The sequence below is a fragment of the Atractosteus spatula genome, chromosome 5 (genome assembly GCF_055471065.1).
Source record: "Atractosteus spatula isolate fAtrSpa1 chromosome 5, fAtrSpa1.hap1, whole genome shotgun sequence".
NCBI classification, from domain to species: Eukaryota; Metazoa; Chordata; class Actinopteri; order Semionotiformes; family Lepisosteidae; genus Atractosteus; species Atractosteus spatula.
In genome coordinates this window covers 586,378-612,954 of record NC_142710.1, presented here as the reverse complement: position 1 = coordinate 612,954, position 26,577 = coordinate 586,378, and the positions used below count along the sequence as shown (strand labels likewise).

The following is a 26,577-nucleotide window of genomic DNA, read 5'->3' as shown; positions in this document are numbered from 1 at the left end:
CCCTGATGAAGTACAGGCTCAGTGACCACAGCCTGGCCACAGAAACTGGGCGACACAGGCAGACCTGGCTGCCCAGAGAGGACAGGCTCAGTGACCACAGCCTGGACACAGACACTGGACACAGGCAGACCTGGCTGTCCAGAGAGGACAGGCTCAGTGACCACAGCCTGGACACAGACACTGGACACAGACAGACCTGGCTGCCCAGAGAGGACAGGCTCAATGACCACAGCCTGGACACAGACACTGGACACAGACAGACCTGGCTGCCCAGAGAGGACAGGCTCAGTGACCACAGCCTGGACACAGACACTGGACACAGGCAGACCTGGCTGTCCAGAGAGGACAGGCTGTGCTCCCACTGCCAGCGGGGAGAAATAGAGACAGAGGTGCACTTCCTACTGCACTGTGACAGATACTCTGGGATTAGAGAAACATTCTTCCCTAAACTCAGAAATCTACTCCCAGAGTTCCCACACCTGCCAGAATCACAACGGGTCCCAATCCTACTGGGAGAGGGAGGAGGGAACTCAGTGGAACTGGCAGCCCAGTGTGTGATCTCCTGTCACAGCCTGAGGAACAGTGAGTCTGTCTCCCAATAATGCTCCAGCCGCCTACAGTATATGTCAATATTTTATATGTCTTTGTTGTAAATGTCTGTAACATGTCTGTAGATTTTATATTACTTTTATTTTGTGTTTTGTTCCATGTTAATTTTATTATTTTTATGTGCTTTGGCGACACTGATTGTACCCATCGGTCATGCGAATAAAGCACCTTGAATTGAGCTGAACTGAGAGTCAAACCCGGCGGCGCTCAGACCTCCAGACACGCGTGCGGGCCGCATCACCACCTCCTCTCTCTCTCCCCGCTTACACCGGCTGTAACCCTCCGCGCATTCCGCAGACTCACACAAAAAGCAGCCAAGACAAAAAATAGAGCCGCTGAGAAACACCCGTTCCCGCGCGCGGTGGGGGTTGAAGGGAGGGTGGGGGTGGAGAGTGGGGTACAGAAGGGTCCCCCATCCCTATAAAGTGAAAAAACGACGGCGATCTCTGTGTTGCAGCTTAAAAAAAGTAGTTCAGCCCTCTCCTGCGGTCTTTTCCTGCAGCACTGTCAGGGCCTGTCGCCGCCTCCCACAACTCTGCGTGTAAAGACCTGCCCCGTGGCCTCCAGTCTGTGTGGGATCTTGACAGGCTCCCCGGTCCGCGGCCTATTTCTACAGGCTGGTTTTATAGTCCTGACTAGCCAGTTCGCTGGGGTTAGTACAGTGGACAAATTAAAAACAGGGGTGCCCTCCCCCCAACACCCCACCCAGCACGGCCCGGCTGAGACACGGGGGGTGCCGGGCTGCCTCCCTCCCAGGTTCGGGCCCAGACGCCCGGGGGGCAGGGCACAGCCCGAGGAGAGGTGGACCCGCAGGTGGACCGAGGGGTCGTATCCGCGTCCACGGGCTCCACGCGGGGGTTCATCGACCTCAAGCCGGCTGGATGCGGGGGGGGGGGGTCGGATTCCTCCGCGCCGCGCTCCGCCTCGCCGACAGGAAGGTGTCCCGGGCGGAGGGAGAGAGAGAGGAGGAGGGAGAGGAGAGAGAGGGACTGGGGACGGGAGTCTGGGAGCTGTGCGGTCGCCCCTCCGGGTTTCCGCTGCAACATCTGCGCCCGCTGTCCTGCCCGCCTGCTGCTCCGGGGCTCTGCGCTCGCCAGCAGCCGGGTTTTCCCACTTCTACAAACTTTTCTTCTCCTTGCGGACGACAGCGGCGCTGGGGGGGGGGGAGAGATGCACCCTTTTCTTCTGTCCTAGCGAGGAGAGGTACGGGCATCGCGGACACAACAAGTGGTTTTTTCTCCAGCCCCCCGGCTGGCTCCGTCTGTCTCCTCTCCGCCCCGTCCTGCGGCAGTGTCCGAGGTCCCGCGGACAGAGAGAAGGTCCCCCGCCGGGACCGGGACCAGGACTCCCAGCACTGTCTGTTTCAGCGGGGACGGGGGAGAGAGAGCCTGCGAGAGAGGGAGAGAGGGAGAGAAAGGGAGTTTTTGTTTCGGGAGGGGAGGCGAAGAGTCGTCCCGGCTCCAGCAGCTGGAAAGCGGGGAAACAAAGAGACGAGACGAGACGGGAGGAGAGGAGAGGAGAGGGCAGAGCTCCGCAGACGTCTGCCCGTCCGGGACCGGGACAGAGATCCGCTTTCTGCCAGACGGAACCAGTCCTTCCCCTCCGCCCCGAGCCCGGACCCGGACCGCGGCTTCCAGGAGCGACCCCGCGGGGCGGTTTTTCTTTTCTCTTTTCTACACGGGATGTCGGGTTGTCTCCTTGCGTCGGTATTGCCGAGGGCTCGGCTGGAGGGGAGGCGCTGACGGGGCGGTTACCGGCGGCCCGGACCCGCTCGGACCCGCCCGGACCCGCCGGCGGCCGGTGAGACACCGCGGGGCAGCGCTCGCGGGGCGCGACTCCACCGCCTGGCGCGTGGCGAGCCCATGACGTCAGCAGCCGCGGCGGTGACGGTCCAACTCGGCCCCCGGCGTCGCCCGCTGTGACGCTGTGCCCTGCCAGCCGGACCCGGGGAAGATGGACCGCCTGGGCAGCAGGCTGCTGGAGAAACTGAAGCTGACGGACTCGGGCAGCGCCAAGCTCGGCGGCTCCCGGAAGAAGAGCGGCCCCGCGGCCCCGCCCAGGGGCGGGGTCACGGTCGCGGCCCCGCCCCCCATCGCCACGCCCCCGCCCGCCTCCCGCCATGACCACGCCCACACCGGCGGTGGTGGCAATCTCCTGGACTGCCTGGAGCCCCCGGGCCGCGGCCCGGCCCGGCCCGCCAGCTGGGAGCTGGGGTACCCCGCGCCGGACGGCGAGGCGGGGGGGGGCGGGCCGGGCCAGAGCCGCCGCCGCTACTCGCTGGAGATCCAGCAGCTGCTCCGGCGGCAGCGGCGCCACAGCGCGGCCGAGCCGGAGCCGGAGCCGGAGCGGCCCAAGCGCTTCTCCCTGCAGGACGGCCGCAGCCCGCGCTCCAGCTGCGCCAGCACGGCCAGCGGGGGCAGCCCGCGCGCCAGCCTGCTGCTGGACAGCCGCTGCAGCAGCAGCCGCACCAGCGGCATCAGCCTGGGCTTCGACCAGCGGCTGGGCGGCCTCGCGCCCGCGCCCCGGCCCGGCCCGGGCGACAGCCGGCACTCCTACCCGCCGGCGCTGGGCAGCCCGGCCGCCGCCGTGTTCTTCGGCCGGGCCGGGGCCGCGCGGCGCTCGCTGGCGGGGGGCCCCCCCGCGGCGGCGCGGTACTCGGCCGGCGCGCGGTACCAGGAGCAGCTGGCGCTGCTGCTGGCCCGGGACGCCGCCGCCGCCGAGACGCAGGGTGTGGCCCTCGGGCCCCGCAGGCGGAGCGACGGGCCCGGCCCCCACGAGGAGCTGGCCACCCGCAGGGAACCCCCCGACACCCGGCAGGAGTATTTCGGTAAGTCGTCCAGCCGCCCTGCCCACTCACTGGGACACTGGGTAAGTGGGTCTGTGGTGTGGAGCAGTGTGAGACTCTCCAGGCTGGACTGGACTGACTGGACTGTGATCTTGATTAGTGATTAACTGAGATTATAATCTGACTCCACTGACACTGACAGAGCAGTGTGAGACACTCCAGGCTGGACTGGACTGACTGGACTGTGATCTTGATCAGTGATTAACTGAGATTATAATCAGACTCCACTGACACTGACAGAGCAGTGTGAGACTCTCCAGGCTGGACTGGACTGACTGGACTGTGATCTTGATTAGTGATTAACTGAGATTATAATCAGACTCATTGACACTGACAGAGCAGTGTGAGACACTCCAGGCTGGACTGGACTGACTGGACTGTGATCTTGATTAATGATTAACTGAGATTATAATCAGACTCCACTGACACTGACAGAGCAGTGTGAGACTCTCCAGGCTGGACTGGACTGACTGGACTGTGATCTTGATTAGTGATTAACTGAGATTATAATCAGACTCCACTGACACTGACAGAGCAGTGTGAGACTCTCCAGGCTGGACTGGACTGACTGGACTGTGATCTTGATTAGTGATTAACTGAGATTATAATCAGACTCCACTGACACTGACAGAGCAGTGTGAGACTCTCCAGGCTGGACTGGACTGACTGGACTGTGATCTTGATTAGTGATTAACTGAGATTATAATCAGACTCCACTGACACTGACAGAGCAGTGTGAGACTCTCCAGGCTGGACTGGACTGACTGGACTGTGATCTTGATTAGTGATTAACTGAGATTATAATCAGACTCCACTGACACTGACAGAGCAGTGTGAGACTCTCCAGGCTGGACTGGACTGACTGGACTGTGATCTTGATTAGTGATTAACTGAGATTATAATCAGACTCCACTGACACTGACAGAGCAGTGTGAGACACTCCAGGCTGGACTGGACTGACTGGACTGTGATCTTGATTAGTGATTAACTGAGATTATAATCAGACTCCACTGACACTGACAGAGCAGTGTGAGACTCTCCAGGCTGGACTGGACTGACTGTACTGTGATCTTGATCAGTTATTAACTGAGATTATAATCAGACTCATTGACACTGACAGAGCAGTGTGAGACACTCCAGGCTGGACTGGACTGACTGGACTGTGATCTTGATTAGTGATTAACTGAGATTATAATCAGACTCATTGACACTGACAGAGCAGTGTGAGACACTCCAGACTGGACTGGACTGACTGGACTGTGATCTTGATTAGTGATTAACTGAGATTATAATCAGACTCCACTGACACTGACAGAGCAGTGTGAGACTCTCCAGGCTGGACTGGACTGACTGGACTGTGATCTTGATTAGTGATTAACTGAGATTATAATCAGACTCCACTGACACTGACAGAGCAGTGTGAGACTCTCCAGGCTGGACTGGACTGACTGGACTGTGATCTTGATTAGTGATTAATTGGGATTATAATCAGACTCCACTGACACTGACAGAGCAGTGTGAGACTCTCCAGGCTGGACTGGACTGACTGTACTGTGATCTTGATCAGTTATTAACTGAGATTATAATCAGACTCATTGACACTGACAGAGCAGTGTGAGACACTCCAGGCTGGACTGGACTGACTGGACTGTGATCTTGATTAGTGATTAACTGAGATTATAATCAGACTCATTGACACTGACAGAGCAGTGTGAGACACTCCAGACTGGATTGGACTGACTGGACTGTGATCTTGATTAGTGATTAACTGAGATTATAATCAGACTCCACTGACACTGACAGAGCAGTGTGAGACTCTCCAGGCTGGACTGGACTGACTGGACTGTGATCTTGATTAGTGATTAACTGAGATTATAATCAGACTCCACTGACACTGACAGAGCAGTGTGAGACTCTCCAGGCTGGACTGGACTGACTGGACTGTGATCTTGATTAGTGATTAACTGAGATTATAATCAGACTCCACTGACACTGACAGAGCAGTGTGAGACTCTCCAGGCTGGACTGGACTGACTGTACTGTGATCTTGATCAGTGATTAACTGAGATTATAATCAGACTCATTGACACTGACAGAGCAGTGTGAGACACTCCAGGCTGGACTGGACTGACTGGACTGTGATCTTGATTAGTGATTAACTGAGATTATAATCAGACTCATTGACACTGACAGAGCAGTGTGAGACACTCCAGACTGGACTGGACTGACTGGACTGTGATCTTGATTAGTGATTAACTGAGATTATAATCAGACTCCACTGACACTGACAGAGCAGTGTGAGACTCTCCAGGCTGGACTGGACTGACTGGACTGTGATCTTGATTAGTGATTAACTGAGATTATAATCAGACTCATTGACACTGACAGAGCAGTGTGAGACACTCCAGGCTGGACTGGACTGACTGGACTGTGATCTTGATTAGTGATTAACTGAGATTATAATCAGACTCATTGACACTGACAGAGCAGTGTGAGACACTCCAGGCTGGACTGGACTGACTGGACTGTGATCTTGATTAGTGATTAACTGAGATTATAATCAGACTCCACTGACACTGACAGAGCAGTGTGAGACTCTCCAGGCTGGACTGGACTGACTGTACTGTGATCTTGATCAGTTATTAACTGAGATTATAATCAGACTCATTGACACTGACAGAGCAGTGTGAGACACTCCAGGCTGGACTGGACTGACTGGACTGTGATCTTGATTAATGATTAACTGAGATTATAATCAGACTCCACTGACACTGACAGAGCAGTGTGAGACTCTCCAGGCTGGACTGGACTGACTGGACTGTGATCTTGATTAGTGATTAACTGAGATTATAATCAGACTCCACTGACACTGACAGAGCAGTGTGAGACTCTCCAGGCTGGACTGGACTGACTGGACTGTGATCTTGATTAGTGATTAACTGAGATTATAATCAGACTCCACTGACACTGACAGAGCAGTGTGAGACTCTCCAGGCTGGACTGGACTGACTGGACTGTGATCTTGATTAGTGATTAACTGAGATTATAATCAGACTCCACTGACACTGACAGAGCAGTGTGAGACTCTCCAGGCTGGACTGGACTGACTGGACTGTGATCTTGATTAGTGATTAACTGAGATTATAATCAGACTCCACTGACACTGACAGAGCAGTGTGAGACTCTCCAGGCTGGACTGGACTGACTGGACTGTGATCTTGATTAGTGATTAACTGAGATTATAATCAGACTCCACTGACACTGACAGAGCAGTGTGAGACACTCCAGGCTGGACTGGACTGACTGGACTGTGATCTTGATTAGTGATTAACTGAGATTATAATCAGACTCCACTGACACTGACAGAGCAGTGTGAGACTCTCCAGGCTGGACTGGACTGACTGGACTGTGATCTTGATTAGTGATTAACTGAGATTATAATCAGACTCATTGACACTGACAGAGCAGTGTGAGACACTCCAGGCTGGACTGGACTGACTGGACTGTGATCTTGATTAGTGATTAACTGAGATTATAATCAGACTCATTGACACTGACAGAGCAGTGTGAGACACTCCAGGCTGGACTGGACTGACTGGACTGTGATCTTGATTAGTGATTAACTGAGATTATAATCAGACTCCACTGACACTGACAGAGCAGTGTGAGACTCTCCAGGCTGGACTGGACTGACTGTACTGTGATCTTGATCAGTTATTAACTGAGATTATAATCAGACTCATTGACACTGACAGAGCAGTGTGAGACACTCCAGGCTGGACTGGACTGACTGGACTGTGATCTTGATTAGTGATTAACTGAGATTATAATCAGACTCATTGACACTGACAGAGCAGTGTGAGACACTCCAGACTGGACTGGACTGACTGGACTGTGATCTTGATTAGTGATTAACTGAGATTATAATCAGACTCCACTGACACTGACAGAGCAGTGTGAGACTCTCCAGGCTGGACTGGACTGACTGGACTGTGATCTTGATTAGTGATTAACTGAGATTATAATCAGACTCCACTGACACTGACAGAGCAGTGTGAGACTCTCCAGGCTGGACTGGACTGACTGGACTGTGATCTTGATTAGTGATTAATTGGGATTATAATCAGACTCCACTGACACTGACAGAGCAGTGTGAGACTCTCCAGGCTGGACTGGACTGACTGTACTGTGATCTTGATCAGTTATTAACTGAGATTATAATCAGACTCATTGACACTGACAGAGCAGTGTGAGACACTCCAGGCTGGACTGGACTGACTGGACTGTGATCTTGATTAGTGATTAACTGAGATTATAATCAGACTCATTGACACTGACAGAGCAGTGTGAGACACTCCAGACTGGACTGGACTGACTGGACTGTGATCTTGATTAGTGATTAACTGAGATTATAATCAGACTCCACTGACACTGACAGAGCAGTGTGAGACTCTCCAGGCTGGACTGGACTGACTGGACTGTGATCTTGATTAGTGATTAACTGAGATTATAATCAGACTCCACTGACACTGACAGAGCAGTGTGAGACTCTCCAGGCTGGACTGGACTGACTGGACTGTGATCTTGATTAGTGATTAACTGAGATTATAATCAGACTCCACTGACACTGACAGAGCAGTGTGAGACTCTCCAGGCTGGACTGGACTGACTGTACTGTGATCTTGATCAGTGATTAACTGAGATTATAATCAGACTCATTGACACTGACAGAGCAGTGTGAGACACTCCAGGCTGGACTGGACTGACTGGACTGTGATCTTGATTAGTGATTAACTGAGATTATAATCAGACTCATTGACACTGACAGAGCAGTGTGAGACACTCCAGACTGGACTGGACTGACTGGACTGTGATCTTGATTAGTGATTAACTGAGATTATAATCAGACTCCACTGACACTGACAGAGCAGTGTGAGACTCTCCAGGCTGGACTGGACTGACTGGACTGTGATCTTGATTAGTGATTAACTGAGATTATAATCAGACTCATTGACACTGACAGAGCAGTGTGAGACACTCCAGGCTGGACTGGACTGACTGGACTGTGATCTTGATTAGTGATTAACTGAGATTATAATCAGACTCATTGACACTGACAGAGCAGTGTGAGACACTCCAGGCTGGACTGGACTGACTGGACTGTGATCTTGATTAGTGATTAACTGAGATTATAATCAGACTCCACTGACACTGACAGAGCAGTGTGAGACTCTCCAGGCTGGACTGGACTGACTGTACTGTGATCTTGATCAGTTATTAACTGAGATTATAATCAGACTCATTGACACTGACAGAGCAGTGTGAGACACTCCAGGCTGGACTGGACTGACTGGACTGTGATCTTGATTAGTGATTAACTGAGATTATAATCAGACTCATTGACACTGACAGAGCAGTGTGAGACACTCCAGACTGGACTGGACTGACTGGACTGTGATCTTGATTAGTGATTAACTGAGATTATAATCAGACTCCACTGACACTGACAGAGCAGTGTGAGACTCTCCAGGCTGGACTGGACTGACTGGACTGTGATCTTGATTAGTGATTAACTGAGATTATAATCAGACTCCACTGACACTGACAGAGCAGTGTGAGACTCTCCAGGCTGGACTGGACTGACTGGACTGTGATCTTGATTAGTGATTAACTGAGATTATAATCAGACTCCACTGACACTGACAGAGCAGTGTGAGACTCTCCAGGCTGGACTGGACTGACTGGACTGTGATCTTGATTAGTGATTAACTGAGGTTATAATCAGACTCCACTGACACTGACAGAGCAGTGTGAGACACTCCAGGCTGGACTGGACTGACTGGACTGTGATCTTGATTAGTGATTAACTGAGATTATAATCAGACTCCACTGACACTGACAGAGCAGTGTGAGACTCTCCAGGCTGGACTGGACTGACTGGACTGTGATCTTGATCAGTTATAAACTGAGATTATAATCAGACTCCACTGACACTGACAGAGCAGTGTGAGACACTCCAGGCTGGACTGGACTGACTGGACTGTGATCTTGATTAGTGATTAACTGAGATTATAATCAGACTCCACTGACACTGACAGAGCAGTGTGAGACTCTCCAGGCTGGACTGGACTGACTGGACTGTGATCTTGATTAGTGATTAACTGAGATTATAATCAGACTCCACTGACACTGACAGAGCAGTGTGAGACTCTCCAGGCTGGACTGGACTGACTGGACTGTGATCTTGATGAGTTATTACCTGAGATTATAATCAGACTCCACTGACACTGACAGAGCAGTGTGAGACACTCCAGGCTGGACTGGACTGACTGGACTGTGATCTTGATTAGTGATTAACTGAGATTATAATCAGACTCCACTGACACTGACAGAGCAGTGTGAGACTCTCCAGGCTGGACTGGACTGACTGGACTGTGATCTTGATCAGTTATTAACTGAGATTATAATCAGACTCATTGACACTGACAGAGCAGTGTGAGACACTCCAGGCTGGACTGGACTGACTGGACTGTGATCTTGATTAGTGATTAACTGAGATTATAATCAGACTCATTGACACTGACAGAGCAGTGTGAGACACTCCAGGCTGGACTGGACTGACTGGACTGTGATCTTGATTAGTGATTAACTGAGATTATAATCAGACTCATTGACACTGACAGAGCAGTGTGAGACACTCCAGGCTGGACTGGACTGACTGTACTGTGATCTTGATTAGTGATTTACTGAGATTATAATCAGACTCCACTGACACTGACAGAGCAGTGTGAGACTCTCCAGGCTGGACTGGACTGACTGGACTGTGATCTTGATCAGTTATTAACTGAGATTATAATCAGACTCATTGACACTGACAGAGCAGTGTGAGACACTCCAGGCTGGACTGGACTGACTGGACTGTGATCTTGATTAGTGATTAACTGAGATTATAATCAGACTCATTGACACTGACAGAGCAGTGTGAGACACTCCAGACTGGACTGGACTGACTGGACTGTGATCTTGATTAGTGATTAACTGAGATTATAATCAGACTCCACTGACACTAACAGAGCAGTGTGAGACTCTCCAGGCTGGACTGGACTGACTGGACTGTGATCTTGATTAGTGATTAATTGGGATTATAATCAGACTCCACTGACACTGACAGAGCAGTGTGAGACTCTCCAGGCTGGACTGGACTGACTGGACTGTGATCTTGATTAGTGATTAACTGAGATTATAATCAGACTCCACTGACACTGACAGAGCAGTGTGAGACACTCCAGGCTGGACTGGACTGACTGGACTGTGATCTTGATTAGTGATTAACTGAGATTATAATCAGACTCCACTGACACTGACAGAGCAGTGTGAGACTCTCCAGGCTGGACTGGACTGACTGGACTGTGATCTTGATCAGTTATAAACTGAGATTATAATCAGACTCCACTGACACTGACAGAGCAGTGTGAGACACTCCAGGCTGGACTGGACTGACTGGACTGTGATCTTGATTAGTGATTAACTGAGATTATAATCAGACTCCACTGACACTGACAGAGCAGTGTGAGACTCTCCAGGCTGGACTGGACTGACTGGACTGTGATCTCGATTAGTGATTAACTGAGATTATAATCAGACTCCACTGACACTGACAGAGCAGTGTGAGACTCTCCAGGCTGGACTGGACTGACTGGACTGTGATCTTGATGAGTTATTACCTGAGATTATAATCAGACTCCACTGACACTGACAGAGCAGTGTGAGACACTCCAGGCTGGACTGGACTGACTGGACTGTGATCTTGATTAGTGATTAACTGAGATTATAATCAGACTCATTGACACTGACAGAGCAGTGTGAGACTCTCCAGGCTGGACTGGACTGACTGGACTGTGATCTTGATTAGTGATTAACTGAGATTATAATCAGACTCCACTGACACTGACAGAGCAGTGTGAGACACTCTAGGCTGGACTGGACTGACTGGACTGTGATCTTGATTAGTGATTAACTGAGATTATAATCAGACTCCACTGACACTGACAGAGCAGTGTGAGACACTCCAGGCTGGACTGGACTGACTGGACTGTGATCTTGATTAGTGATTAACTGAGATTATAATCAGACTCCACTGACACTGACAGAGCAGTGTGAGACTCTCCAGGCTGGACTGGACTGACTGGACTGTGATCTTGATCAGTTATAAACTGAGATTATAATCAGACTCCACTGACACTGACAGAGAAGCTCACTGACACTGTGTGTGATGCTGTAACCGCAGTGGCGTGTGTGTGTAGTGTGTGTGTGATGCTGTAACCGCAGTGGCGTGTGTGTGTAGTGTGTGTGTGATGCTGTAACCGCAGTGGCGTGTGTGTGTAGTGTGTGTGATGCTGTAGCCGCAGTGGCGTGTGTGTGTAGTGTGTGTGTGATGCTGTAACCGCAGTGGCGTGTGTGTGTAGTGTGTGTGATGCTGTAACCGCAGTGGCGTGTGTGTGTGATGTTGTAACCGCAGTGGCGTGTGTGTGTAGTGTGTGTGATGCTGTAACCGCAGTGGCGTGTGTGTTGTGTAATGTGCTCGCTTGCCTAGTCAATCCGGCTTGTCCAGTCTGGCGTGCGCTGGCGTGCGCTGGCGTGCGCTGTAGCGTGTGCGAGCTGCTCTCCGCAGGAATGCCAGCCTCCAGGCCAGGGGTGTCTGAGCAGCAGCAGGGACAGGGGGAGAGGCCCTGATGCTGTGTGTTGTTGTTGTTGCAGGCGCCTGTGTGAAGTGCAGTAAGGGGGTGTACGGAGCGGAGAACGCCTGCCAGGCCCTGGACAGCCTGTTCCACACACACTGCTTCACCTGCGTGTCCTGTGGTTGGTTCATTTCTGTCTGCGCATCACACTGAGACACTGTACTGAGACACTGTCTGATATCTGACTGTCTGATATCTGTATCTGACTGTCTCAGATACAGTGTGTCTGTATGAACCCCTCTCTCTCAGTGCAGTGTTAATGTACTGGAGTGTCCAGTCAGTGTGTCTGTATGAACCCCTCTCTCTCAGTGCAGTGTTAATGTACTGGAGTGTCCAGTCAGTGTGTCTGTATGAACCCCTCTCTCTCAGTGCAGTGTTAATGTACTGGAGTGTCCAGTCAGTCAGTGTGTCTGTATGAACCCCTCTCTCTCAGTGCAGTGTTAATGTACTGGAGTGTCCAGTCAGTCAGTGTGTCTGTATGAACCCCTCTCTCTCAGTGCAGTGTTAATGTACTGGAGTGTCCAGTCAGTGTGTCTGTATGAACCCCTCTCTCTCAGTGCAGTGTTAATGTACTGGAGTGTCCAGTCAGTCAGTGTGTCTGTATGAACCCCTCTCTCTCAGTGCAGTGTTAATGTACTGGAGTGTCCAGTCAGTGTGTCTGTATGAACCCCTCTCTCTCAGTGCAGTGTTAATGTACTGGAGTGTCCAGTCAGTCAGTGTGTCTGTATGAACCCCTCTCTCTCAGTGCAGTGTTAATGTACTGGAGTGTCCAGTCAGTGTGTCTGTATGAACCCCTCTCTCTCAGTGCAGTGTTAATGTACTGGAGTGTCCAGTCAGTGTGTCTGTATTAACCCCCCTCTCTCTCTCTCTCAGGCCGGACACTCAGAAACAGGGATTTCTACAATGTCAGTGGATCTGTCTACTGTAAAGAAGATTACCTGGTGAGAGATTAGCCTGGCTGATTTATCAGATTCATCAGTTAAGGAAGTGTTTAGTTTCCTGAACGCTGTGCACTTGCTTCCCGATTCCCTTGTATTCAGAGAGGACTCTCGGGGTCCAGCAGAAAGCTGGATGACCCTGGGTGTCATCGGGGTCTGATCTAACCTCTCCCCTTCCTGTCTCCTCGCTCCGGGGGCAGTTCTCCGGATTCCAGCTGGCGGCGGAGAAGTGCAGTGTGTGTGGACACCTCATCTTGGAGAAGGTGAGAGGCGTCGCCGCTGGAGTGAGGGAGCGGCGCTGCACTCGTGTCGTAGTGTAGCTCCCTCCCCTCACTGGCCTGTACCGACTGTAACTGCCTGTTACCGTGACTGACCGACTGTTACTATACTGACTCTAGCTCCCTCCCCTCACTGGCCTGTACCGACTGTAACTGCCTGTTACCGTGACTGACCGACTGTTACTATACTGACTCTAGCTCCCTCCCCTCACTGGCCTGTACCGACTGTACCTGCCTGTTACCGTGACTGACCGACTGTTACTATACTGACTCTAGCTCCCTCCCCTCACTGGCCTGTACCGACTGTAACTGCCTGTTACCGTGACTGACTGACTGTGACCGACTGTTACTGTGACTGTGACTGTCTGTAACTGACTGTTACTATACTGACTCTAGCTCCCTCTCCTCGCTGGCCTGTACCGAGTGTAACTGCCTGTTACCGTGATTGACCGACTGTTACTGTGACTGTCTGTAACTGACTGTGACTGACTATCTGACTGTGATTCACTGTAACTGACTGAATGTTATTGACTGACTGTAACTGACTGTGACCATCTGACTGTGATTCACTGTAACTGACTGAATGTTATTGACTGACTGTAACTGACTGTGACTATCTGACTGTGATTCACTGTAACTGACTGAATGTTATTGACTGACTGTAACTGACTGTGACTATCTGACTGTGATTCACTGTAACTGACTGAATGTTATTGACTGTGACTGTCTGTAACCGACTGTGACTATCTGACTGTGATTCACTGTAACTGACTGAATGTTATTGTCTGTGACTGTCTGTAACTGACTGTGACTATCTGACTGTGATTCACTGTAACTGACTGAATGTTATTGACTGACTGTAACTGACTGTGACTATCTGACTGTGATTCACTGTAACTGACTGAATGTTATTGACTGTGACTGTCTGTAACTCACTGTGACTGACTATCTGACTGTGATTCACTGTAACTGACTGAATGTTATTGACTGTAACTGTAACTGACTGTCACTATACTGACTCTGTAGCTCCCTCCCCCCGCTGGCCTGTACCGACTGTAACTGTCTGTTACCATGACTGACTGTACTGACCGGTACTCACTGTGTCCCGGCAGATCCTGCAGGCGCTGGGGAACTCGTATCACCCCGGCTGCTTCCGCTGCGTCGCCTGTGGCAAAGTGCTGGATGGCGTTCCTTTCACCGTGGACTACCAGAACAATGTGTACTGCGTCACCGACTACAACAGGTCAGTCAGTGTGTGAACGGTGTCTACTGTCACCGACAACAACAGGTCAGTCAGTGTGTGAACGGTGTCTACTGTCACCGACAACAACAGGTCAGTCAGTGTGTGAACGGTGTCTACTGTCACCGACAACAACAGGTCAGTGTGTGAACGGTGTCTACTGTCACCGACTACAACAGGTCAGTCAGTGTGTGAACGGTGTCTACTGTCACCGACAACAACAGGTCAGTCAGTGTGTGAACGGTGTCTACTGTCACCGACTACAACAGGTCAGTCAGTGTGTGAACGGTGTTTACTGTCACTGACAACAACAGGTCAGTCAGTGTGTGAACGGTGTCTACTGTCACCGACAACAACAGGTCAGTCAGTGTGTGAACGGTGTCTACTGTCACCGACAACAACAGGTCGGTCAGTGTGTGAACGGTGTCTACTGTCACCGACTACAACAGGTCGGTCAGTGTGTGAACGGTGTCTACTGTCACCGACTACAACAGGTCAGTCAGTGTGTGAACGGTGTCTACTGTCACCGACTACAACAGGTCAGTCAGTGTGTGAACGGTGTCTACTGTCACCGACTACAACAGGTCAGTCAGTGTGTGAACGGTGTCTACTGTCACCGACTACAACAGGTCAGTCAGTGTGTGAACGGTGTCTACTGTCACCGACAACAACAGGTCAGTCAGTGTGTGAACGGTGTCTACTGTCACCGACAACAACAGGTCAGTCAGTGTGTGAACGGTGTCTACTGTCACCGACAACAACAGGTCAGTCAGTGTGTGAACGGTGTCTACTGTCACCGACTACAACAGGTCAGTCAGTGTGTGAACGGTGTCTACTGTCACCGACAACAACAGGTCAGTGTGTGAACGGTGTCTACTGTCACCGACAACAATGTGTGAACGGTGTCTACTGTCACCGACAACAACAGGTCAGTGTGTGAACGGTGTCTACTGTCACCGACAACAACAGGTCAGTGTGTGTGAGGTGTCTACTGTCACTGACAACAACAGGTCAATGTGTGAACGGTGTTTACTGTCACCGACAACAATGTGTGAACGGTGTCTACTGTCACCGACAACAACAGGTCAGTGTGTGAACGGTGTTTACTGTCACCGACAACAATGTGTGAACGGTGTCTACTGTCACCGACAACAACAGGTCAGTGTGTGAACAGTGTCTACTGTCACCGACAACAATGTGTGAACGGTGTCTACTGTCACCAACAACAACAGGTCAGTCAGTGTGTGAACGGTGTCTACTGTCACCGACAACAACAGGTCAGTCAGTGTGTGAACGGTGTCTACTGTCACCGACAACAACAGGTCAGTGTGTGAACGGTGTCTACTGTCACCGACAACAATGTGTGAACGGTGTCTACTGTCACCGACAACAACAGGTCAGTGTGTGAACGGTGTCTACTGTCACCGACAACAACAGGTCAGTGTGTGTGAGGTGTCTACTGTCACTGACAACAACAGGTCAATGTGTGAACGGTGTTTACTGTCACCGACAACAATGTGTGAACGGTGTCTACTGTCACCGACAACAACAGGTCAGTGTGTGAACAGTGTCTACTGTCACCGACAACAATGTGTGAACGGTGTCTACTGTCACCAACAACAACAGGTCAGTCAGTGTGTGAACGGTGTCTACTGTCACCGACAACAACAGGTCAGTGTGTGAACGGTGTCTACTGTCACCGACAACAACAGGTCAGTGTGTGAACGGTGTCTACTGTCACTGACAACAACAGGTCAATGTGTGAACGGTGTTTACTGTCACCGACAACAATGTGTGAACGGTGTCTACTGTCACCGACAACAACAGGTCAGTGTGTGAACGGTGTCTACTGTCACCGACAACAACAGGTCAGTGTGTGAACAGTGTCTACTGTCACTGACAACAACAGGTCAATGTGTGAACGGTGTTTACTGTCACCGACAACAATGTGTGAACGGTGTCTACTGTCACCGACAACAACAGGTCAGTGTGTGAACAGTGTCTACTGTCACCGACAACAATGTGTGAACGGTGTCTACTGTCACCAACAACAACAGGTCAGTCAGTGTGTGAACGGTGTCTACTGTCACCGACAACAACAGGTCAGTCAGTGTGTGAACGGTGTCTACTGTCACTGACAACAACAGGTCAGTGTGTGAACGGTGTCTACTGTCACCGACAACAACAGGTCAGTCAGTGTGTGAACGGTGTTTACTGTCACCGACAACAATGTGTGAACGGTGTCCACTGTCACCGACAACAACAGGTCAGTCAGTGTGTGAACGGTGTTTACTGTCACCGACAACAACAGGTCAGTGTGTGAACGGTGTCTACTGTCACCGACAACAACAGGTCAGTGTGTGAACGGTGTCTACTGTCACCGACAACAACGGGTCAGTCAGTGTGTGAACAGTGTCTACTGTCACCGACAACAACGGGTCAGTCAGTGTGTGAAAGGTGTCTACTGTCACCGACAACAACGGGTCAGTCAGTGTGTGAACGGTGTCTACTGTCACCGACAACAACAGGTCAGTCAGTGTGTGAACGGTGTCTACTGTCACCGACAACAACAGGTCAGTCAGTGTGTGAACGGCATCTACTGTCACCGACTACAACAGGTCAGTCAGTGTGATAACGGTGTCTACTGTCACCGACAACAACAGGTCAGTCAGTGTGTGAACGGTGTCTACTGTCACCGACTACAACAGGTCAGTCAGTGTGTGAACGGTGTCTACTGTCACCGACTACAACAGGTCAGTCAGTGTGTGAACGGTGTCTACTGTCACTGACAACAACAGGTCAGTCAGTGTGTGAACGGTGTCTACTGTCACCGACTACAACAGGTCAGTCAGTGTGTGAACGGTGTCTACTGTCACCGACTACAACAGGTCAGTCAGTGTGTGAACGGTGTCTACTGTCACTGACAACAACAGGTCAGTCAGTGTGTGAACGGTGTCTACTGTCACCGACTACAACAGGTCAGTCAGTGTGTGAACGGTGTCTACTGTCACTGACAACAACAGGTCAGTCAGTGTGTGAACGGTGTCTACTGTCACCGACTACAACAGGTCAGTCAGTGTGTGAACGGTGTCTACTGTCACCGACAACAACAGGTCAGTCAGTGTGTGAACGGTGTCTACTGTCACCGACAACAACAGGTCAGTCAGTGTGTGAACGGTGTCTACTGTCACCGACAACAATGTGTGAACGGTGTCTACTGTCACCGACAACAACAGGTCAGTGTGTGAACGGTGTCTACTGTCACTGACAACAACAGGTCAATGTGTGAACGGTGTTTACTGTCACCGACAACAATGTGTGAACGGTGTCTACTGTCACCGACAACAACAGGTCAGTGTGTGAACAGTGTCTACTGTCACCAACAACAATGTGTGAATGGTGTCTACTGTCACCAACAACAACAGGTCAGTCAGTGTGTGAACGGTGTCTACTGTCACCGACAACAACAGGTCAGTCAGTGTGTGAACGGTGTCTACTGTCACCGACAACAACAGGTCAGTGTGTGAACGGTGTCTACTGTCACCGACAACAATGTGTGAACGGTGTCTACTGTCACCGACAACAACAGGTCAGTGTGTGAACGGTGTCTACTGTCACTGACAACAACAGGTCAATGTGTGAACGGTGTTTACTGTCACCGACAACAATGTGTGAACGGTGTCTACTGTCACCGACAACAACAGGTCAGTGTGTGAACAGTGTCTACTGTCACCGACAACAATGTGTGAACGGTGTCTACTGTCACCAACAACAACAGGTCAGTCAGTGTGTGAACGGTGTCTACTGTCACCGACAACAACGGGTCAGTCAGTGTGTGAAAGGTGTCTACTGTCACCGACAACAACGGGTCAGTCAGTGTGTGAACGGTGTCTACTGTCACCGACAACAACGGGTCAGTCAGTGTGTGAAAGGTGTCTACTGTCACCGACAACAACGGGTCAGTCAGTGTGTGAACGGTGTCTACTGTCACCGACAACAACAGGTCAGTCAGTGTGTGAACGGTGTCTACTGTCACCGACAACAACAGGTCAGTCAGTGTGTGAACGGCATCTACTGTCACCGACTACAACAGGTCAGTCAGTGTGATAACGGTGTCTACTGTCACCGACAACAACAGGTCAGTCAGTGTGTGAACGGTGTCTACTGTCACCGACTACAACAGGTCAGTCAGTGTGTGAACGGTGTCTACTGTCACCGACTACAACAGGTCAGTCAGTGTGTGAACGGTGTCTACTGTCACTGACAACAACAGGTCAGTCAGTGTGTGAACGGTGTCTACTGTCACCGACTACAACAGGTCAGTCAGTGTGTGAACGGTGTCTACTGTCACCGACTACAACAGGTCAGTCAGTGTGTGAACGGTGTCTACTGTCACTGACAACAACAGGTCAGTCAGTGTGTGAACGGTGTCTACTGTCACCGACTACAACAGGTCAGTCAGTGTGTGAACGGTGTCTACTGTCACCGACAACAACAGGTCAGTCAGTGTGTGAACGGTGTCTACTGTCACCGACAACAACAGGTCAGTCAGTGTGTGAACGGTGTCTACTGTCACCGACAACAATGTGTGAACGGTGTCTACTGTCACCGACAACAACAGGTCAGTGTGTGAACGGTGTCTACTGTCACTGACAACAACAGGTCAATGTGTGAACGGTGTTTACTGTCACCGACAACAATGTGTGAACGGTGTCTACTGTCACCGACAACAACAGGTCAGTGTGTGAACAGTGTCTACTGTCACCAACAACAATGTGTGAATGGTGTCTACTGTCACCAACAACAACAGGTCAGTCAGTGTGTGAACGGTGTCTACTGTCACCGACAACAACAGGTCAGTCAGTGTGTGAACGGTGTCTACTGTCACCGACAACAACAGGTCAGTGTGTGAACGGTGTCTACTGTCACCGACAACAATGTGTGAACGGTGTCTACTGTCACCGACAACAACAGGTCAGTGTGTGAACGGTGTCTACTGTCACTGACAACAACAGGTCAATGTGTGAACGGTGTTTACTGTCACCGACAACAATGTGTGAACGGTGTCTACTGTCACCGACAACAACAGGTCAGTGTGTGAACAGTGTCTACTGTCACCGACAACAATGTGTGAACGGTGTCTACTGTCACCAACAACAACAGGTCAGTCAGTGTGTGAACGGTGTCTACTGTCACCGACAACAACAGGTCAGTCAGTGTGTGAACGGTGTCTACTGTCACTGACAACAACAATTCAGTGTGTGAACGGTGTCTACTGTCACTGACAACAACAGGTCAATGTGTGAACGGTGTTTACTGTCACCGACAACAATGTGTGAACGGTGTCTACTGTCACCGACAACAACAGGTCAGTGTGTGAACGGTGTCTACTGTCACCGACAACAACAGGTCAGTGTGTGAACGGTGTCTACTGTCACTGACAACAACAGGTCAATGTGTGAACGGTGTTTACTGTCACCGACAACAATGTCTGAACGGTGTCTACTGTCACCGACAACAACAGGTCAGTGTGTGAACAGTGTCTACTGTCACCGACAACAATGTGTGAACGGTGTCTACTGTCACCGACAACAACAGGTCAGTCAGTGTGTGAACGGTGTCTACTGTCACCGACAACAACAGGTCAGTCAGTGTGTGAACGGTGTCTACTGTCACCGACAACAACAGGTCAGTGTGTGAACGGTGTCTACTGTCACCGACAACAACAGGTCAGTCAGTGTGTGAACGGTGTTTACTGTCACCGACAACAATGTGTGAACGGTGTCCACTGTCACCGACAACAACAGGTCAGTCAGTGTGTGAACGGTGTTTACTGTCACCGACAACAACAGGTCAGTGTGTGAACGGTGTCTACTGTCACCGACAACAACAGGTCAGTGTGTGAACGGTGTCTACTGTCACCCACAACAACAGGTCAGTGTGTGAACGGTGTCTACTGTCACCGACAACAACGGGTCAGTCAGTGTGTGAACAGTGTCTACTGTCACCGACAACAATGGGTCAGTCAGTGTGTGAACGGTGTCTACTGTCACCGACAACAACAGGTCAGTGTGTGAACGGTGTCTACTGTCACCGACAACAACGGGTCAGTCAGTGTGTGAACAGTGTTTACTGTCACCGACAACAATGGGTCAGTAAGTGTGTGAATGGTGTCTACTGTCACGGACAACAACAGGTCAGTGTGTGAAAGGTGTCTACTGTCACGGACAACAACGGGTCAGTCAGTGTGTGAACGGTGTTTACTGTCACCGACAACAACAGGTCAGTGTGTGAACAGTGTCTACTGTCACCGACAACAATGTGTGAACGGTGTCTACTGTCACTGACTACAACAGGTCAGTCAGTGTGTGAACGGTGTCTACTGTCACCGACAACAACAGGTCAGTGTGTGAACGGTGTCTACTGTCACGGACAACAACGGGTCAGTCAGTGTGTGAACGGTGTCTACTGTCACCGACAACAACAGGTCAGTCAGTGTGTGAACGGTGTCTACTGTCACCGACAACAACAGGTCAGTCAGTGTGTGAACGGTGTCTACTGTCACCGACTACAACAGGTCAGTCAGTGTGTGAACGGTGTCTACTGTCTCTGACTACAACAGTGGTGTTGCTACCAGGGAAGCTGTTTGGGGAGTCAACAAGCTTCGCTGGGTTATACACACACCTGTGTAGTTGTGTGGTGACAGCGGTGTTGTTCGGAGGTGAGGTTTGGTCCGCGTAATCAGTACTATTTACTACAATGCTGTTGGGCAAGGAACCGAGATCTCCACCTTCCCCGACTGTGTGTTTGGCGAATATCCCTGCAGCTTGGCAGTTCTCACCATACAGCCGACTCACCTAACTCCCTCCACTGCACTTGTGGTTGTGCTGCTCTGGAGACGGACATCTCAGAGAGCTCTCTCCTCTGTGTTTCTGTTCCACAGAGCGATCGATTAACCTCGAGTCTCTCTCTCTCTCTTTCAGGACGTTTGCTCCAAAGTGTGCGGCATGTCTGCAGCCCATCCTGCCTGCAGGGGTGAGTGGCTGTTTGCTGCCCTGCTCCATGCCTGTCTCCACTGGGAGTGGGGTGTGGGGAACCTCCTGTGTCCATCACCACACCAGTCCATCACAGGACATACACACTCTGGACAGGATACCTGTCCATCACAGGACACACACACACACCCCCCCCAGACAGGGCACCTGTCCATCACAGGACACACACAAACACAACCTGGACAGGACACACACATACCCTAGAGTAGGATTCCTCTGCCGGCTGCAGGATTTGAACCGGCAACCTTCCAGCCACGGGCGCAGCTCCTGGGCCCCAGAGCCACTGCTCCGCCCCACTGCCCCACTGCCCCACCACCTGTGTGTGTGTGTGTGTGTGTGTGTGTGTGTGTGTGTGTGTGTGTGTGTGTGTGTGTGTGTGTGTGTGTGTGTGTGTGTGGTGCTCTCTCTTGCCTCTTGCTGTGTTCCTGCAGTATCTGTAGAAACCTTGCGTTTGTTTTTCCTCCTGTAGTCGAATCTGTTTGATCTTTCTGTCTGTGCCAGACTGGAACACCAGACCAGCCGCAGACACGAGGAGCCACTCAAACCTTCCAGGTCATTGAGGCCCAATTCGCTAACTAGTCTCAGGAGCTCACCCAGCTGTGAGCCTCCTGTCCTGACTGGAGGGTCTCACCCAGCTGTGTCTGTAGAGGAGCCAGGGTATCGGCTTCAACAACATGGCTGGGCAGCTTGTTCCCCACCCCCACCCCCCTCTGTGTAAAGAAGAGCCTCCTGTCCTGACTGGAGGGTCTCACCCAGCTGTGTCTGCAGAGAAGCCAGGGTATCGGCTTCAACAACATGGCTGGGCAGCTTGTTCCACACCCCCACCACACTTTGTGTAAAGAAGAGACTCCTGTCCTGACTGGAGGAGCTCACCCAGCTGTGTCTGGAGAGAAGCCAGGGTATCGGCTTCAACAACATGGCTGGGCAGCTTGCTCCCTACCCCCACCCCCCTCTGTGTAAAGAAGAGCCTCCTGTCCAGACTGGAGGAGCTCACCCAGCTGTGTCTGTAGAGGAGCCAGGGTATCGGCTTCAACAACATGGCTGGGCAGCTTGTTCCCCACCCCCACCACCCTCTGTGTACATGGTCTGTGTTTTGTTTCTGGTTGTGCATTGTTGTTTGGTGCTGTGTTGCAGGGCTGCGAGGAGATCCTGAGGGTGGTCTCCATGAACAAGGACTATCATTTTGAGTGCTACCACTGCGAGGTCAGTGAACTGCAGCCTCATGATTCCTCACTCTGTTTGTGCCCACATATTATAACCTCTCTCTCTCAGTGCAGTGTTAATGTACTGGAGTGTCCAGTCAGTCAGTGTGTCTGTATGAACCCCTCTCTCTCAGTGCAGTGTTAATGTACTGGAGTGTCCAGTCAGTCAGTGTGTCTGTATGAACCCCTCTCTCTCAGTGCAGTGTTAATGTACTGGAGTGTCCAGTCAGTCAGTGTGTCTGTATGAACCCCTCTCTCTCAGTGCAGTGTCAATGTACTGGAGTGTCCAGTCAGTCAGTGTGTCTGTATGAACCCCTCTCTCTCAGTGCAGTGTTAATGTACTGGAGTGTCCAGTCAGTGTGTCTGTATGAACCCCTCTCTCTCAGTGCAGTGTTAATGTACTGGAGTGTCCAGTCAGTGTGTCTGTATGAACCCCTCTCTCTCAGTGCAGTGTCAGTGTACTGGAGTGTCCAGTCAGTCAGTGTGTCTGTATTAACCCCTCTCTCAGTGCAGTGTCAATGTACTGGAGTGTCCAGTCAGTGTGTCTGTATTAACCCCTCTCTCTCTCAGTGCAGTGTTAATGTACTGGAGTGTCCAGTCAGTCAGTGTGTCTGTATGAACCCCTCTCAGTGCAGTGTTAATGTACTGGAGTGTCCAGTCAGTGTGTCTGTATGAACCCCTCTCTCTCAGTCCAGTGTTAATGTACTGGAGTGTCCAGTCAGTTAGTGTGTCTGTATGAACCCCTCTCTCAGTGCAGTGTTAATGTACTGGAGTGTCCAGTCAGTCAGTGTGTCTGTATGAACCCCTCTCTCTCAGTGCAGTGTTAATGTACTGGAGTGTCCAGTCAGTCAGTGTGTCTGTCTTAACCCCTCTCTTTCTCCGTCAGGATTGTGGAATGCAGTTGTCCGATCAGCCCGGCTCTCAATGTTTCCCATTGGACTCTCACCTCCTCTGTCACACCTGTCACATGACGAGGGTGCACATTTCTGATACATTGCCCCTGCACAACGTGCACTGAGACAGGAGGGGTCTCAGCCGAACGGAGTCAGAGTTGATTTGTGCGCTGCCCCATCTGTGCACCACTGAGAAACCACAACACGTCTGATGTCCGACCCTGCTGCCTGACTGTGGAGAAGAGATTGTGCTGGACTTCTGCTCCCTCCTGACCTGTAGGACCTGCTGCCCCGTGACCCTCCTGACCTGTTGGACCTGCTGCCCTGAGGGCCTCCTGACCTCCAGGACCTGCTGCCCTGTGACCCTCCTCACCTGTAGGACCTGCTGCCCTGTGACCCTCCAGACCTGTAGGACCTGCTGCCCTGTGACCCTCCCGCCCTTTAGGACCTGCTGCCCTGAGGGCCTCCTGACCTGTAGGACCTGCTGCCCTGAGGGTCCCCTGACCTGTAGGACCTGCTGCCCTGTGACCCTGCTGACCTATAGGACCTGCTGCACTGAGGGCCTCCTGACCTGTAGGACCTGCTGCCCTGTGACCCTCCTGACCTATAGGACCTGCTGCCCTGAGGGCCTCCTGACCTGTAGGACCTGCTGCCCTGTGATCTTCCTGACCTGTAGGACCTGCTGCCCTGTGACCCTCCTGACCTATAGGACCTGCTGCACTGAGGGCCTCCTGACCTGTAGGACCTGCTGCCCTGTGACCCTCCTGACCTATAGGACCTGCTGCACTGAGGGCCTCCTGACCTGTAGGACCTGCTGCCCTGTGACCCTCCTGCCCTGTAGGACCTGCTGCCCTGAGGGCCTCCTGCCCTGTAGGATCTGCTGCCCTGAGGGCCTCCTGACCTGTGGGACCTGCTGCCCTGACCCCTGCTGCCCTCTAGGATCTGTTCCCCCAGACTGTCTGGATTGGGGCTCCCCCTCTATCCTAGCAGTATTAGGCAGGCCGGTGGGGAAACATGTTGTGCAGCTACACCCCTCTGTGCCCCTGCCAGCACAAGCCTGCCGCAGGAGAGCGCCTGGTGGAGCTGCTGCTTCCACACCGATGTCAAGCCCTGCTCAGAGAAGGGAGCCGTGATCGTCAAACCGGTCCTATTCTCCGTTTTGCACTTGGCCACAAAAAAACTTTTGGAAAACAACAAAAAAAAAAGCATTTATTTTGTAAGATTTGTTACGTGCAAAGATGAAACATTCCAGTGTTTTAATTAATAAATAATTTAAGTTCCTCTCTGGTCGTCGTTCTTTGCAGTGGGCTTGGTTCAAACCCGCTTCTGCACACCCAGACCGAAACCAGCTCGCGCGCCCGTCCCGTCCCAGCGCCACCCCCGGGCCGGGCTCGCGGTCTTGAGAAACACCTCCCGGTGTCCCGGCCGCCTGCGCGATGGGGGGCGTGGGAGTCCAGGAAGGGCAACAGGGGCCGGGGGATCTCCACTGCTGCCCGAGGGCCAGGAGCAGCTGCAGGAAACGAGCAGCCCAGATCCTCGTGGTGCTGGGCCATGCTGCCGCGCTCATCCAGGAGAACAATAGTCCACAGAGGCTCAACGGGCAGTACTCGCGCCTGAAGGGAGCTCAAATACCTGTCCTGGTCAATGTATGCAAGGATGGTCCATTTAAACCTTGGAGAGCCCATAATCCGTGAAGAAATCATTGCTTTGTTAATTGTCCATCCATCCTCTCACAGCCTCAGCCAGTACAGGGTCAGGAGAGCTGGAGTCTACCAACACTGTAAGCTACAGGGTACAGAGACAGGGTACAGCCTGGACACACACACACACACCAGACACAGACAGGGTACAGCCTGGACACACACCAGACACAGACAGGGTACAGCCTGGACACACACACACACCAGACACAGAGACAGGGTACAGCCTGGACACACACACACACACACCAGACACAGAGACAGGGTACAGCCTGGACACACACACAAACCAGACACAGAGACAGGGTACAGCCTGGACACACACACAAACCAGACACAGAGACAGGGTACAGCCTGGACACACACACCAGACACAGAGACAGGGTACAGCCTGGACATACACACACACCAGACACAGAGACAGGGTACAGCCTGGACAGAGACACACAAACACACCAGACACAGAGACAGGGTACAGCCCAGCCTGGACACACACACACACACCAGACACAGAGACAGGGTACAGCCTGGACAGAGACACACACAGAGACAGGGTACAGCCTGGACATCGACACGGAGACACACACACATCAGACACAGAGACAGGGTACAGCCTGGACACAGACACACACTCACACCAGGGCCTGTTTTCCCAGAAGCCGGAGCCCCCGGCAGAAGCACCACGCAGGCCCTGGGAGAACACGCAGGCTCCACACAGACAGCAGCCCAGGGTCCCAGTGCTGGGAGGGAGCAGTGCCGACCACCACGCCGCCCCTCTGGCAAAGGCACGATCGCCCTTGACCTCTGGCGCACGCACCTGGTCCGGAAGCGCCGACTGGTCACGAACCCCGTCACCGCACACGGGGGGGAGGAGGAGGAGGAGGAAGTGGGGACCGAGTTCTCCGTATCCCCCGCGGCATCCTTTCAGACCGGAGAGCCAGAGCCGATCGGACGAGGCGTCGCGGACAGGGCCCTCTCCCATCCTCCCAGAGCCCGAGACAGCTGGAGACACGGCACGGACTCGAACCCGCCACCGCACAGCCCGCGCCAAGCGGGTTTCCCCAACACCAATCCCCAAA

At 52.0% G+C, this 26,577-nt stretch overlaps 1 protein-coding gene across 1 annotated transcript; it reads left to right on the top strand.

Moving 5' to 3' along the window:
• The first annotated feature begins 1,601 nt into the window (after positions 1–1,601).
• ajuba (ajuba LIM protein) lies at positions 1,602–25,079 on the top strand. Its single transcript, XM_088916764.1, has 8 exons — positions 1,602–3,436; positions 12,212–12,313; positions 13,066–13,133; positions 13,331–13,393; positions 14,521–14,651; positions 21,632–21,683; positions 22,838–22,906; positions 23,792–25,079. Exons 1-8 carry the CDS (start codon positions 2,563–2,565, stop codon positions 23,921–23,923), a joined length of 1,491 nt encoding a protein of 496 aa, XP_088772890.1. The 5' UTR covers positions 1,602–2,562; the 3' UTR covers positions 23,924–25,079.
• The last annotated feature ends 1,498 nt before the right edge of the window (positions 25,080–26,577 follow it).

Excerpts from the sequence above, each read along its gene's own strand:
- ajuba (XM_088916764.1), top strand. The coding sequence starts at position 2,563 with ATGGACCGCCTGGGCAGCAGGCTGCTGGAGAAACTGAAGCTGACGGAC. Across the intron at positions 13,134-13,330 it reads ACTGTAAAGAAGATTACCTG|TTCTCCGGATTCCAGCTGGC; the intron begins GTGAGAGATTAG and ends CTCCGGGGGCAG. Across the intron at positions 21,684-22,837 it reads AGCCCATCCTGCCTGCAGGG|GGCTGCGAGGAGATCCTGAG; the intron begins GTGAGTGGCTGT and ends GCTGTGTTGCAG.